The sequence below is a fragment of the Plecotus auritus genome (assembly GCF_963455305.1).
Source record: "Plecotus auritus genome assembly, chromosome: 5".
Lineage (NCBI taxonomy): Eukaryota > Metazoa > Chordata > Mammalia > Chiroptera > Vespertilionidae > Plecotus > Plecotus auritus.
The window spans coordinates 151,944,020-151,960,737 of record NC_137776.1 but is presented as its reverse complement, the minus strand read 5'-3'; the positions used below and the strand labels follow the sequence as shown (position 1 = coordinate 151,960,737).

Sequence of the window (16,718 nt, the reverse complement as noted above, 5' to 3'; positions counted from 1 at the left end):
ATCAAGGGCACCATGGTGGCAGACTTGTGAGGGACCTCTTCCTAGTTCACAGCTAGAATCTTCTCACTGTGCCCTCACATGATAGATGGGACTAAGGGTCCCTGTAGGGTCTATTTTATAAGGGCACTAATCCTATTTATGAGGGGTCCACCCTCATAACTTAAGCAACTCCAAAAGGCCCAACCATCTAATACCATCATCTTTGGGGGTTAGAATTTCAACATAATGAATTTTGAAGGAACACAAACATTTAGACCAGTGGTTGGCAAACCGCGGCTCGTGAGCCACATGCGGCTCTTTGGCCCCTTTGAGTGTGGCTCTTCCACAAAATACCATGGCCTGGGTGAGTCTATTTTGAAGAAGTGGCATTAAAAGAAGTTTAAGTTTAAAAAATTTGGCTCTCAATAGAAACTTCAATCATTGTACTGTTGATATTTGGCTCAGTTGACTAATGAGTTTGCCGACCACTGATTTAGACCATAGCAAGCAGTAAGGGTAGAAAGAAGACTGGCTTTTAATGGGAGGAGAGAGGATCCTTATCTATGGATTCTTGGCTTCAGGGTAATAAAAAATTGATAACGATGCAAATATTAGAAAACAAGGGAAGGTAGTTCGTAGAGAAGCACAGACTGTGCCTATGCCTGGTTCAGAGTAAAAATTCCAGGCTCTTGCATATTGTTCTTGGGATTAGCTTCTCATTGGGTGTCTTGAGACTTAGTTCTGGTCTTCTCCCTCTCAAACATATAGTAGAAATCCTTACGGGAATATTTTTCTTTATTCAAACAAATCAGTCTAAGTCAAAGGAACAATAGCTGGAAATTAGAACAAGGCTTAAAGAATCACACCTTATCAAACACAAATTATCAACACAAATACCAAAAGCATAGTGAGAGTGAAAGGCAAACCAGCAGGATAAGGTCAGTGATGTCTTGGAGTGTACAATTCTATTCTTAATGTTACTTTTAGCTAGCTCCAAGCTCTAAAAACTCTGAATGTAAAAAAGAAATAAATACACATACATGCATTTGGAGGAACTTAACTCCCTCCCCTCTTGATGACTGGGACAGGGTGTGATGAGCCGACCACTTTTTTATAAAGGTATACATCTCTCTAATTAATAAGCAAATTGAGGAGGTGATACTTCAAGGCTATGTGAATATCCAGTTTCCCATGCACTTTACTCGATGGTTTTAGCAACCATGATGAACTTTCTCTGAATCAGTTATTACTTGGGATCTGTAAAATGATGATTTTTCATTTCTTCAATATTCCTTACTTCACATTCTTCTGAAAAGAATAGATTTCCCTTTTTTGTCTTGCTCTCTCTTTCTAAGTGTCATTAGAGACTAACATTCCCTTTTATTCAATATTTTATAATCAATTATCAACGATATTTGCTTCAACATTTTATTATGAAAAATTTCAAACATACAGAAAAGTTAGAAGAATTTCATAGTGAGCACCTATATATCCACTACCTGCATTCTATAATTAATATTTTGCTATAGTTGCTTTCTCACATATTTTTTCATTTATGCTACCCTCTACCCATCTATCAATCCATCTATTTTTGACACAAGTGGCAGATACTTTACTCATGTTTTTTATTTTTGGTGCTCAATTTGTACCAAACTTGGCCAGCAATCTCAGAACGCTTTTTGACAAGGATTGAATTTACTAGATATAACCATCCTAGACAATATATGAAATAAACATTTATATTATATAAAATTGAGACCATGGCTTAGCATATTAATGTTTTCTGTTGTTATTATTATTGTTAATCTTTACCAGAGGATATCTTTTCCATTGATTTTTAGAGAGAGTGCAAGGGAGGGAGGTTGAGAAGGAGGAGAGGGAAACATTGATATGAGAGAGACACATCGATTGGTTGCCTCCCAACCAGGGCTGGGGATCAAACCTGCAACCAGGTACATGCCCTTGACCAGAAATCAAACCTGAGACCCTTCCCTGCTCAGGCCAATGCTTTAACCATTGGGCAATACCGACCAGGGTGCATATTAATGCTTTTAATCAGGTACCTGCTTCCAACATACTGCTGCAATCAGAAATTGGGCCAAGCATTGGCCTTCATGGCAGCTGAATCTTACAGCCTTGGTGGAGTGGTGCCATCAAGTGGAGATTTCTTGCAGCGACCACTAGGGTCCAGCCTACATGAGCCCATCTGGTCTGGCACCTGAATTACATTAGTTAATTTGCATTTCATCTTCTAAATGGGACTCGGGACTCTGATGAAGTCAGTGGAAGTCAGCCTTACACACAATTAAGCAGAATGCTTAAACATAACTCATTTGCTGTCTATAGAATTTCAAGATTCTATGTGAAGACAATGCTAAGGCCTTTACTCCTGGGTATTATTTGATTTCCCCCACTTACATTTATGAACAGATCCATAAGTGAAACCAAGATATCCAACTACAAATAAGAAAAAAGATCCATATTCTCCCAGATGTACCCATTTATAGTTACCTCATAACTAAGAGATACTTTGGGTGAAGGAAGGGTGGGACTTCCACATAACTCTGAGGGGGAAAAGGACACATTCCATTCTATACCACAGACCAAGAGGAGGTAGAACCCCTAGTTTCAAATGAACGTTCAAGGTGCAAAAGCACCCTCACTCCATGGAGTTAATACATACAGGTAGTAAAAAGAATTCATATCTGTGGCAGATATCTCAAAATATTGAAATTATCACCTCATTATTTTAATATTTTAAAATTATCTCAAGGCATTGAAATTAAGATAGTTATTAAAACTTCTCACTGGACCTTGTTGGTTTTTTTCCTTGTTTTTAAATGTGTTGACAAAGATTCATATACACTATTCTATCACAAATTTATTTTAGTAACTACTTCAATATAACTGGTTTTCTTTGAATCCTATATGTTTAAATTTGTGTATTTTAAAACACCTAGAAAGAGATCTAGAGGCTCCACTACCTATCCTGCATGAGAACATTTCCCAGAAGTTGCCCTCAGCATCAACCACACTGGCAGAACAATATCGAAGCCACAGGGAGCTTGAGAAATGTATCTTTATTCTGGGAAATCTTACGCTCCGTAAAACTCAGAGTTCTGTTTTTAAAGGAAATGGGGAAGAATAGATTTGGGGACAACTAGCAGTCTTGGCCAGAATATATTTTCTATCCAGGTTATAGAGTTCAATGGATGTTAATTAGATTTCTATTATTCATTGTGATTTTGTCTTCCTTATCTTTGCCTTTGCCCACTTGATGTCATAGATAGAACTCTTTCTAAATGCATTTCTAGATATTTCTGTGTTTCCTTTATGTTAATCTATGCCATTTGTACATCTCAAAACGTGAGATTGTATCTCCCCGCCCCCGCCACCCCCTTGCTTCTTTTTGGACATGTTTATTGTTTGGGAGGTTTTGTCCTGTATTCAGCTTTGGTGGCTTAAAGTCATGACCACTGCATGTTTCGTCTTCTTGGATCATCTTCAGTATATGCTTGTGGTGTGTTTGCTATATGACTCAATCAAACCCAATGATTGATTTTCCAGATATATTTGTTTGCTCTTAGCTCCTCTCATCATATTTTATGTTGTGCTTTTAAAAAATCTTTTCACTGTATGTTTTGTGTCCTTTATTTTTGTTTGGTTTCTACTGAAGACTGGTGTGGTTTTTTGTTTGTTTTGTCTTAATGGTTCCTTTCATAACCAGCTTAAAACTATGAGTAATACAAAATTGGTATGTTTTCCACCTTCCATAATTTCTTTCTTTCTCTTCCACTACTTGATTTTAACTGAATATATATCATGTAGTGTTTACCTTTCTATCTTAAACACAGCTATTTATAATCTCTTTCAGCTCCCAGAAATTAACAGATGAGGAAATGGTACTTTACCTGTGTACTTCACCTTCTCCCTCTTCATTCCTTCTCCTTCAAGTAGTGTTATGATCATCTTTCTACATTGTCAGGGGTAGAATGTTTAAAATTTGTTCTGGAATCCCTGGAAATGTTTTTTATTTTACTTCACTAATTAGATCCAAAATATATTATCACTCCTTTTGCTACAATTTCTCCATCTACCATTTGTTTGGCTGAAGTTCTTCCTCTAACAGTTTTTTTTTTTTTTCAAGAAAGGTCATAGAAACCATATTCTATGAGTATATGCATACTTAAAGCTATTTATACTTTTTTTAAAATTTTTCAATTACAGTTGCCATTTGCAGCAACATGGATGGACCTAGAGGGAATTCTGTTAAGTGAAATAAGTCAGACAGAGAAAGACAAATACCATACGATTTCACTTATATGTAGAATCTAAAAAACAAAATAAATGAATAAACAAACTCATAGATTACATTTATTTTTTTTTAATCTGATGATTGTAAACCTTTCATTTTCTCCTTTCAGGACAAACCTCTGACACTTATCCCTTTTTCTTACATGGTTTCGTTTGCCCCTAGCTCGCAAAGATCACAAGGGGAGAATGTTGCACCCAATTCAAAGCTCCCTTCAGAGCATTCAGAGATGACAGGGAACTGTGGCCAGGCAAGTGTGACAGTGTGTCCCAGGCTTACCAGGTGGTTTCTGCCCACAGCACTGCTGCTCCTTTCCCAGTCTTCAAACCTCACCGACCTGCAAGAAGAACAGGAGGATCGCAGGGAGGAAGGGTCTACCAGCTGTGGGCAAACTACGGCCCGCGGGCCGGATCCGGCACGTTCGGCTGTTCTATCTGGCCCACGGAGCTGAAAGAATGGAGGGTTCTCTTGCTCTCCCCTCCGCTCCTTTACTTTGAATTTATATTAGTTCACACAAACACTCCATCCATGCTTTTGTTCCGGCCCTCTGGTCCAGTTTAAGAACCCATTGTGGTCCTCAAGTCAAAAAGTTTGCCCACCCCTGGAGTGCCCATTAACTCACTTGAAAGATTGCATAAACCCAAGACCTGTGCCAGAAGGTTACATGAGCCAGGAAGGCCAGGAGCAATAGATAAAGATCAAAGGCTTCTGGAATATTTCTCTATGTTGCCTTTGAAGGTGCAATCCTTCAAGGTATAGCCCATGCAATCAATTTAGAGGACGACGTTATAGAGAAATTGCCTTAAAATATTTGACATTTGTAGCTTTGGGAAATAAATAAATAAATAAATAAATAAATAAATAAATAAATAAGGAAGGAAGGAAGGAAGGGAAGGAATGATCTCAAACAATTTGGAGAGATCAGATTCACAAAACAGATGTTGACTTTTACAGGCCAAATCTTAATAGAGAACAAAGTGACTATATTAGTACATGACACAGAGCAAGCAAGCAAACAAGTACCAAACTAAACCATAAAATTATATAACCTAACAGTCAATGACCTCTGACTATGTGTGGCTCTGCAACAGCCACACAGCCCCACAGGCAAGTAATGAGTGCTACATTCCCATCTAACAGGGTACAGGGCCTCAAAATATTAAGGCTAAATTTGAACCATGGTATGACCATGGAACCCATGCTTTATATTGCAATGCAGAATCATTTAATATAGGTAATTTATCAATATTCCAAACAGCAGTCATATTAAGGCATATGTTGAGCCACTCCCTACAATCTCTTTACATGGCATTTTGGAATTAAGTTACTATTTGAGGCAGTTGCTCTAGTCTAGTCTCATTCAATGTTCAGAGAAATGAACACAGAGAGGTTACATCACTTGAAAAAGCTCAGAAAAACAACAGAAATTAGAGATGTATTTCTAACACTTTCATTTAGATACCTAAGGCTTAGAATATTAGAACATAAGGTAACCTTATGGAGAAATAGAGAAAGCAGTCCTATACCATTTGGTCTCTACTTAATTGTAGAGACACTGTTTCAGCTGCTACTATAATCAACTCAGCAGCCCCTGAGAATATCTTCTCCATTCATTCAAAAACAGTATCAAGCATTTCTGTGTATGGGCACATGATATTCAGCAGAGAACAGGGGACAAAGTAAAGTATCTGGCTTCTTTGCTTAACAGGTGAGTGGGTGAAATATCCCAAGTTCAACTGACATCATATTCCCATTTTGGTCCTGGGGATTGAGACTTTGACATCCATGGCAATATTTAAGGCATCACTCCCTCTCAGAATGTTCCACATTGACTGTTTCTAGGAAGATTGATTTAAAGGTATACAGAGAAGTGCAAATGATAGCTAGAGAGATACATATATACATACATATACACAAACATGTATAATACAACAAACAACTTTAACCAGCAGTCTAAATCTGTTCTGGTGGTATGCCTTCCAGCTAAGATATATTCTCAAACACCTCATAGAATTCTCTATGAAGTGTCAAGTGCTAAAACAAGTTGAAGATCTTCATAGCAACTCTTCAGGTTCCATGTCCACATTACAGTTGCCCACTGGGCCATTCCCATATTCCATAAACTTACATGATCTATGTCCCACCAAAGGTCAGGATGAAAGTCTCCCTGGGGTATCGGTTGCCATTCTTGCCCCAGGCCTCAAGCCTGGCTGTATCCCCTCAGCCATTCATACATTCAGAGCAACGCCAGGCCGTAGCATTTTCTATAGAGAAGGGGGAACAGAGGCTCTCCTGTCACAGTAGAAAAATCCTGGTCACAAAACTGAGAAATGGAAGTCACCTTGTGAATTCAGGGCCACCGTGGTGGGAGACACTGAGTGAGTGGAGCAGACATGTTGGAAGGAAAAAGAATGTCAAACTAATCACAGAGACATGACATGTCCACAAATGCAAGAGTTTGCACTCATGTCGTTTAAAGATAGAATCTACTTAAAATCAGACTGTATGGTGGGGCTTGAAAAATTCTGGCTTGAGAAATGACTTCCAGAGCCCAAATTTGTTCAAAAGTGGCCGCGAGCAATTCTGAAATCTTTCACCATCTCTCTCATTTCTACTCTTGTCTTTTAAGTTTAGGGTTCAAATCAAGTTTCCTAATCAAAAGGGGATTTACTTTGTCGGTATACCACTGTGTCTACATATCTCCAAAGCCAAAGGGCCTTGGCCCAAGGGCAAAACTCTGCAGACACAATGTGGCCTGAGATCCCATCTCAGCTATTTCTGGTTGTGCAAACCGAGTCAAGTGATTTACTTATTTTTGCTTTTGTTTCCTGATCTGTATAAAGAGGAAACTTTTTACAGACCAGGAAACCCATCTCACAGTCCTCTTAGGGTCAAATAACAAAACGTTTAAAAGGTTTAATCTAGTATATCAGTCTAGGTGCACATAAAAGCAAAACCCAAAAGAGACAAAAGGAGACGTTGTTTCCTGCAGATATAAGTCAGGAAGTGGGTAGTATAGAGCTGGGGTGGGAGCACTGCTCAAAGCTCTCAGGGACCCAAGTCCCCGCCCTCCCAACTCACCACTCGGCTATCACTAGGATGGGCCCTTGTGTTCTTGGTCCAGATGGAACCATCCACACACCAGGCAGCAGGACAGAAGACAAGATCAAGGGGATAAAGAGTACCTCCCACTTCTACTTATATTTCCTTGGCCAGATCTAGTGAAATGGGACTCTAGGAAATGTAGCCTTTATTCTGAGTGGCCATGTGTTCAGCTAAAATTCTATAGAAGGAGGCATCACAAATAGGTTAGGGGAAGGGAACGATTTCAATAATTTCCTATATTCTAGAAGTTACAATATGCTTTAGAAACTGAGTAAAAAGAAGAAATCAATAAAAAGGTCTCTGTCCATCTGTACTCCCCGTAACACCCACTGCGGATCTGTAGTTGCTCAAGCACCATGGAGAATGCAGCATCAAAGAGAAAAACCCGCCCTAACCGGTTTGGCTCAGTGGATAGAGTGTCGGCCTGCAGACTCAAGGGTCCCAGGTTCGATTCCAGTCAAGGGTATTTGGTTGTGGGCACATACCCAGTGGGGAGTGTGCAGGAGGTAGCTGGTTGATGTTTCTCTCTCATCTATGTTTCTAACTCTCTATCCCTCTCCCTTCCTCTCTGTAAAAAATCAATAAAATATATTTTTTTTTAAAAAGAGAGAAAAACCCCAGGCACATGTTCTCTTTGGTCAAGGATCTGCCCTTCAGAGGGAGCTCTATCCAGAATCATCACCTTCAGAATTCCAGCAGCGAACGTTGATTTGAGAAATTAAAAGTGTCGTGCTGCAAACTGTTTAGAAATGCTCACACACACACCCACCGTGTTGTAACTCATTCTGTGCAGTGACAGGTTTGCACTTAGAACACAGTCAGGATTGTAGGAGTCCAGGGGACTACTAAACTGCTAGTAATCTGAATTGCTAAATAGATGGGGAAAAACAAGGGGCTCAGAAGTAATTATGAGCCACCTATTACAGCCTCCCGACTCCAGTTTGAAAAGAAGCTGAGAAGCATGTGTTTTAAGGGTCATTTTTCAGGCACCAATCAACACCCACACAACACTTCCATTACTTCTGTTGGAAATCCTCAAATAGGATGCATTTTTCTTCCTGAAAACGCTAAAAAGCTAAGGTGTGCACTCTACCGGGGGTAAAACAACCCCATTGCATGTTGCAAAATACATTCAGAGGTACCCTTGTTATCATTCATGCCCACTCTGCACCCCCACCTCACACCCCACCCCCTACACACACACACACACACACACACACACACACACACACACACACACACACACACACACCTTCCTCTCTTTTTAACTCTGAAAAGGCAGGCTCCACCCTTGTTTCACAAGGAAGCTTCAGATTCTGCCACCAGGTGGCAGGAATAATCAGCATCGAGAAGCTGAAGCTCCTCATGTAACCGGAAAATGTCAGGATTCTGGAAGGAACCATGAGAACACCGAATCGAAACTGTGTGGTATAGATGAGTGGACTGAGGCTCACAAAGATATGACCTGCCCAGGATCACACTTGTAATTAGGGACCCTGAGGACCAGCCCCTTCTGTTACCTGTGTCCCATTTTTCTACCAACTCCTGCTGGATTTTATGTTTAATGTTTTGTTAAAGCAAATTTCAGCATCCATGAAAGTAAGAATAGTAAAATGAGTCCCTAAGTACACATCAGCCAGCTTCAGCAATTAGCAATATTTTGTCATCTTTCTATATTATACATATTGTCCCCACACACCTATCAGATTTGATAGGAAATTCCAAGAGATACTACATTGCTGTATCAGTTAGTGCAACATTAAAATCACTGTGGCTTATTAATGTAACAAATAATTGTTCGTGTCTGCTAAGCACAAGGAATTATGCTAAAATAAGATATAAACAACTAACACAAAAGAGCATTTTGGCAACAAGACATGCATAAGTCATGTATGTGCTGGAAGTTAGATTTTATTTATGTTTATATACTCTTCGGTTTCAAAAAATGGAAAATGCAACACAAGTTGGAGATGCAATATTTTCTAGATCCTTGGGGCCATTCAGAGATCGAAAGTTAAAATCAAAGTTGGGGACTTGTTCTTTTCTCAAAGACAAGGTCACAGCCAACAGAGCTATCAGGACATTTCCTAAAAAGACATAGGGACTTACCTGGCACTATTTATCTATCATGTGCCTTACTTGGAATGAAGTACCATATAAAAAGGCAAGTTGGGATGAGATGAAAGGAAGATTGGACCCCCCAAAAAAGGTAAAAGAGAAACGAGCCAGGTGTTTGTCACACCTGGAAACAGCACTAAAGGATCAGGAGACCCCTCCAAGAGCAAACTATACTCAGTTCCTTAAAGTAAAATCAAAAGGGCCTCACAGAAGAAGGCATTTTCTAATTCTCATTTCTACCAGAGATTGCTTTAAACCAAACAAGACACATTTTAATATCTCATAAATCAAACGTCTATGAATAAAATGATTGGTCTATGGTTTACTATATTTTGTTTTAGAAGTTGAAAGCCTGTAGGATATGATAGAAAGGGACTGAAGCCTGCACCCTCAGCCTCAGCTCTGCTTTTAGAAGTTTATATGGCCTAGAAAAGGGCAACTGTCTTCCTTTCTCTCTATCTCAAGTTGGACCACACCAATCCTTTCTATCATAACAAAACAGAACAAAACTCATCTATGTTTCTTTATTAGCCAAAATGCCCTGGTTCTTTCTTTAATCAGCTGACTCATCTAAACACTTCATCTTGGCCAACCCACCTCTAGATTGCTGTTTGTCCCCATATACAAAAATTAACTCAAAATGGATCAAAGACCTAAATAGAAGACCTGGAACAATAAATTATACACTGTGTGGCCAGATTATTATGATCTCTGAACGCATAATAATCTGGCCACTCAGTGTATATCCTATATAATAAAAGGCTAATATGCAAATTGTCCCCTCAACCAGGAGTTCAACCAGCAGGCAGGCCGGCCAACCGCCCATGTCCCCTCCCCCTGGCCAGGCTGGCCGGACTCCACCCATGCACGAATTCATGCACCAGGCCTCCAATATATATATATATATATATATATATATATATATATATATATATATATTTACTGAGTGTATAGAAGAAAACATAGATACTAAACTTACATTGGTCTTAGAGAAGATTTTATTAACTTGACCCCAAAGGCAAGGAAAGTAAAAGCAAAAAAAACAAAAAAATGAATGAGACTATGTCAAATTAAAAAACTTCTACACAGCAAAAGAAACCACCAACAAAACAAAAAGGCAACCAACCAAATGGGAGGAGATATTTGCAAACAACAGCTTTCACAAGAGGTTAATATCCAAAATATATAAAGAACTTACACAACTCAACACCAAACAAATGAACAATCTAATTAAAAAATGGGCAGAGGACCCGAAGAGACACTTCTCCCAAGAAGACATACAAATTGGCAACAGATACATGAAAAGTTGCTCCACTTCACTAGCTATTAGGGAAATTCAAATCAAAACTACAATGAGATACCACTTCACACCTGTTAGAATGGCTATTATCAACAAGATAAGTAATAACGTGTTACAGAGGCTGCAGAGAAAAAGAAGGTGGGAATGTAAACTGGTACAGCCACTCTGGAAAACAGCATGGAGGTTCCTCAAAAAATTAAGAATATGACCCAGCAACCCCTCTTCTGGGTATCTACCCAAAAATTTGAAAACATTTATTCACAAAACATATGTATCTCTACATTCATTGTAACATTATTCATAATGGCCAAGGCATAGAAACAACTCAAGTGTCCTTTGATAGATGATTGGATAAAGATGTGGTACATATATACAATGGAATACACTCACCCATAAGAAAAGAAGAAATACTGCCATTTGTGACAACATGGATGGACCTTGAGAATATCATGCCAAGCAAAATAAGTCAGAAAGAAAAAGTTAAAAACCATATGATTTCACTATATGTGGGATATAAAACTGAAAGCATGAATGAACAAATAAGAAAAACAAACAAACAAAAACATATACACTCAGACAACAGTGAAGTGGTTATCAGAGTGTAGGGGATGGAGGAGGTAGGAAAGGGTAGAGGGTATCAAATATATGGTGATGGGAGATGGTTTGACTTTGGGTGGTGGGCACACAATGCAATATGAAGATCATGTATCATAGAAATATACACTTGAAACCTATATAATCTTATTAACCAATGTCATCCCAATTCTAATAAAAAGAACATAAAGTCTTCTAGGCACCACTTATTGAAAGAACATATATTTGTTTGACTCTGAAATTTTATTTTGCAAACTGTACTTTGTTTTTAGAATGAAGAAGACATTCATGAAAACCAGAACACATCAGGAAACAACTCCATAAGGAATAGAGTTGTACAAAACAGAGAATATGTAAATGCCAAACAGGTATGGCCCAAGATTGGTTAGTAAGTATATTACTATGGTAACCACTGTGTGACAGGTACTTAGAGTGTATAAAACCAAGTCATGAAGAAAATATTCATGCCCAAACAAAGGTCTTGTTCACACACCTGTCCTCAGAGTTCTCTGATGGAGACAGTACCCAGGCTTTCTCCGACATGTCACTACTACAGATTTCAATCTCCATACTGTGCAGAAAGCATGGGCTTAAACAAAAGCATTTTAATTTTAAGGTAAAGAAGGCAGACAAGAAAGATTCTAAGAGGTGGTTCTAAAACTGTGTCCATCAAGCCCTAGGGCTCCTCAATGACACCTCAGTTACATAGCAGTCCGAGGTGCTCCATCACAATGCCACTTTTGTTTTTCTTATATATTGGATCTGGGTAGGATCTCATTTGAAGAAAGCCTTCTGCTATTAAAAGTGAGCAAATTCTCCCAGTCAGTCATCCTTTTTTCTTGTTCTTTTTAGTAATTCTGGCTCTATAGTAATTGCCTACTATGGAGCCATTTCTTGGGGGATAGTTATTCTCATGATAAAAAGAATAAGTTGTTTGAATTAGAGGAAAAAAAGGAAAATTATTGCAGCAAAATTTGGAAGACAAAAAAGTAACTCAATTTCAGAAAAAAAATCAGTGCATGGCTTAAACAAAAGCATTTCCATTTTAAGGAAAATCATCTAATAAGGCAAATACTATATATATCTACATGCACGTGTTACCTAATTGGGATCATGCTATACATATTATTACTATTTTATTTACTGTATTATAAAAAGTGTCCATTTCACTAAATATTATTCAACAAAAAAAGAGAAAACAAGACTCCTGTCCACATAAAACCTGCATATGGATGTTTATAGCAGCTTTCTTCATAATCACCAAAACTTGGAAACAACCAACATCTTTATCCAAAGTTGATGGATGTTCCCTATGAAATGTCCTTCAGTAGGTGACTGGTTCAATGAATTGTGGTCCATCCAGGCAATAAAATATTCTTCAGCACTAAAAACAAATGAGTTGTCAAGCCATGAAAAGACATGGGGGGACATTAAATGCATATTATGAAGTGAAAGAGGCCAATCTGAAATGGCTACATAGTGTATGATTCCAACTCTATGACATTCTGGAAAAGGGAAACTGTGGAGATGGTGAAAAGATCAGTGGTTGCCAAGAGGGGAAGGAGGATGAATACGAACAGGATTTTTAAGGCAGTGAAACGACTATTTATGATGGTTGATACATGCTATTAAACACTTGTCTAAGCCCATCCTATATAATAAAAGCATAGCATGCAAATTATCCCCTCGGGAGTTCCTCCAGGAGTTCGACCAGGGGGCAGGGCCAGCCAGGGGAAGGGAGGGAATACCCGGCCAGCAGCTGCTAGGGACCCTACCAGTGCATGAATTTCATGCATTGGGCCTCTAGTAGAATATAAAACACTGTTAAACAAAGACCTTTGTGGCCAAAAGATTTTCTGAAAGAAAGTGTTTATTAAGCCATGTGCCAGCCCAAAAAAGGACTGGGTCCTGGGGCACGCAGACCAAACCACCACCAGCAGAGCTAGATGGACAAGACAACATGAGCACCATCCTGAGGCCAAGGGGGCTCTTTTATACAATGAATTTGGAAAGAAAGATGTAAGTTGTTTTAAAAGAATTAACATTGGCTATAGACAGGGATAGGGTAGGAGAAGGGGAAGCAAAGAAAGTTCTGGGATAGGTGCATAGTCCATAAGGAGGAAGTGTTTGCTGCCTTTGGATTGATTGTAGGCAACAGTCCAGAAAGGTTCCATTATGCCCAAGATTCTCTTCATAGCATCTTTGTTCCAATGTTTTATTTCCAGGGTGAAGAACAGGTCACCATTGAGCAGGATTCTCTAAAAAGCGAAGAAAATGAGGAGGATGATCAAGTGATGCATCCAAAAGGGTACAGGCTTAAACCAGAGAAATAACCACACCTACCTCCTAAATAAATGGTTTTGCTCCTTTGTGGGGGTTTTTTGGGGGGGAGGGGCAGGGGCAATATGTTTTTATTGATTTTAGAGAGAGAGAGTGAGAGAAAACCATCTATGTGAGAAAGAAACATCTGGCTGCCTCCTGCACACCCCCTACTGGGGATCAAGGCCAAAACTAGGGCATGTGCCCTGACTGGGAATCGAACCAGTGACGTCTGGGTGCATTGGACGATGTCCAACCAATTGAGCCACACCAGCCAGGGCACTCCTTTGTTTATCCTCACCTAATTTTTTAACATTTATTATTTATTATTAGAGATGGTCACCACCACCAATTCTATTTCCTACCATTTTCAGAAAAATTAAATGGAGTTCTACAATAATCATTGTGGTAAATTCAAATTGCTGATGTCCTGGAAACTGAACAGAATATCCAGGACAGTCTTTTAATTACAGGTGTAAATTACCCACAAATTGCTCCAGTCCACACAAAAGTAGTTAATTCATCTTCTCAATGTTAATCAATAAGCAATTGGTTTCTCAAAACCCAATCTACTTGCTATTACTTTGAGATATCCTGAAGGTATTCCAAGTCTTTATCACCCTGTGAGGTAGGAGAGGCAAATTGTATTTTTTTTTTTTTGGCGGGGGGGGGGGGGGTGGGGAGGGCGTGCACGGAGGGGGAGAGACCAAGAAATGAAGCTCAGAGAAGTGACTTACTCAAGGGTAGTCAACTAGAGAGGAACAAAGCTAACTTACAATTTCAGCCTCTGATTCCTAGTCCAAGATTATCTGGTATTCTTTCATAAGACTCAAATATTTGTCAATTTTCTAAATTCTGATTTAAAGTTAATTTAAATTCCTAAGTGTCTGAGGAACTTTGCTTTTATGTATCAGAGGCTATCTCTGGAGTTGTTCAGAATTAGGATTGAAAGATCTTGTCACATATACCCCATCAAGATATATTTACCACCTGAGAAACCTGAGCTTAGTTCCATCCTTCCTTGCACTTCATGAATCTCTGACCCTGGGAGCTGAGAAAGTCTCCTGGGTGGTCAGATAATTCAGGTTTCACTAATGTTAATGGCACAGAAACAACCACGGGACGGTTGGAAGTGGCTCAACCCAGATAACCAAATGGCAGAAGCATCTATTTCTAGCTACTTTATTTTATGCAGTGTGAGATTGCTTTAATGGGCTACAGCTGCTACACACATTCCATGCAATTAAAAAATCTGATAAATCCAACCTAAAGTAGATGGATGTTCCCTATGAAATGTTGCCCTCCACCACTGCTACTTTTTAACACAACTGAGGATAATGTATTATCCTCGATTAGATATAAAGACTTAGGCTTTACTGTACTTCTCTTACCTCAACATCTTCTAAAATAGTGTTTCTAATTCTCAGTGCACACATTCACACACATACATAACGACAGAAGTCTCATGAAATAATACCTGTCATCACTAAAGGTGATCCACTCTGATATGTCCTATTTCTTTTAGTGATGCTTATCATTCACAACCCACTAATGGGTCCCCACCCACAGCTATAAAATACTGCTCCAGAAAAGCAATATACACTCCCATTTCATTTATCCAGTAATGTAACAAATGCCTAATGTCCAAGATGCTGGTGCTATAGGGCTCACAGAGGTCTATTCCCCAGGAAGTCAGTCAGATCAAGGCTTCATAACAAATACAATAAAAAAAGACAATAGGGCAAAGTGCAGAAGAATGCCTCTGTCCGAGCATATACAAGAAGGCCTTGTAGAAGCAAAGAACTTGAGCTGTGCCCTGAAACATGAAGGGGACTGAGGCTTGGATATGTGGGCATTACTGCTGGAAGGAAGGGAACTAGAGGCACCAACCAAGGAGAGAGATGTCCCAGCAGGGAGCTGTGTCCTTTGAGGTCCTGGAGATTGGGATCTTCTACATGGACAAGGAGTGCTTGTTTTAGAAATGCTATCCAGTGGCCTGGAAGTGGCAATGGTTAAACATGTGAGTAAATTCCTTCTGCCCGGCCTCAGGTGGGAAGAGAGGCCTCCGTTAGATGTGGCATTGAGGAAAGAGACACCTGCAGGGAAGCCAGGTTTCAGAGCAGGTGTGGAGGGACCAGGAAAAGTAGAGGACAGTTGTTGTGGGTCTGGCCCTGTGGCCTCTCCAATCTCACTCACTGGTGGCCATGATCTTCCCAAAGAAGTGATCACATGCACGCATTGCTCACACACTACCCACCACTCCACAACAAAGCCCTGAACAGAAACACACAATTCTAGAACTTTTTGAGGAAGCTGCAAAACAACCTACTGGTTAAAGCTCTCAAATCCACAGAATCCTGCTTTACATTTTGAGCACTCAGTGAAGTCTGTCAGCTTTCCACTACAAGGTGTGGTGAGCGAGGACAGGGAAGTACCACATTACTCAAACTTTGTGGAAACAGAGAGATGAGAGTTCATTGGATTTTTTTAAATCGACATTTCATAACGGTGGCTTAAAAGCTAATGGAGGCCCTCAGGGTCCAGTGAGAAACAGTCTCGTCCTATGTATTATTTCCAGCTTTTGGTTAGTTATCAATCTTCCCCACTCTGTTTCCAGGAACATGTTTTCTGTCTCTCTGGGATCTCTCAGTGCTTGGCACATCCATTCAGCAAAGGTGGATCCAAGCCATGGCTGAGTTTAGCCTACCATAAAATGAGTTCCCATTTCCATTATGTAGGACATATGCTTCATGAATTTGTTTGTTTGCTTGCTTTATTTACAAAGGCTCATCTAGCCATAGCATACGGGTTTACTTCATTTTTTGGCATTTACTTCTGCCTGCCGTTTTGTTTTTGTGTTGTTGCAGGTGTCTGGCAAGGAAGTATGGTACAGTTTGTGATTTTTGTAGAAAACACAGAAGCACCATTCGATATATCATCTGGGGCATCTTATTAGCAGGTAAATAACAAAAGGAGGTGGGATATCAGTGT

The 16,718-nt window shown here is 39.5% G+C and overlaps 1 protein-coding gene across 1 annotated transcript in view; it reads left to right on the top strand.

Moving 5' to 3' along the window:
- Positions 1-16,718, top strand: part of SLC28A3 (solute carrier family 28 member 3) — a gene marked incomplete at both ends in the record, with an annotated part of 55,425 nt that overhangs the window by 12,517 nt on the left and 26,190 nt on the right. Inside the window, 3 exons of the mRNA XM_080669095.1 lie at positions 11,681-11,776; positions 13,634-13,716; positions 16,595-16,686. Coding sequence (XP_080525221.1) covers positions 11,681-11,776; positions 13,634-13,716; positions 16,595-16,686 — 271 coding nt within the window. The remainder of the gene's footprint in view (positions 1-11,680; positions 11,777-13,633; positions 13,717-16,594; positions 16,687-16,718) is intronic.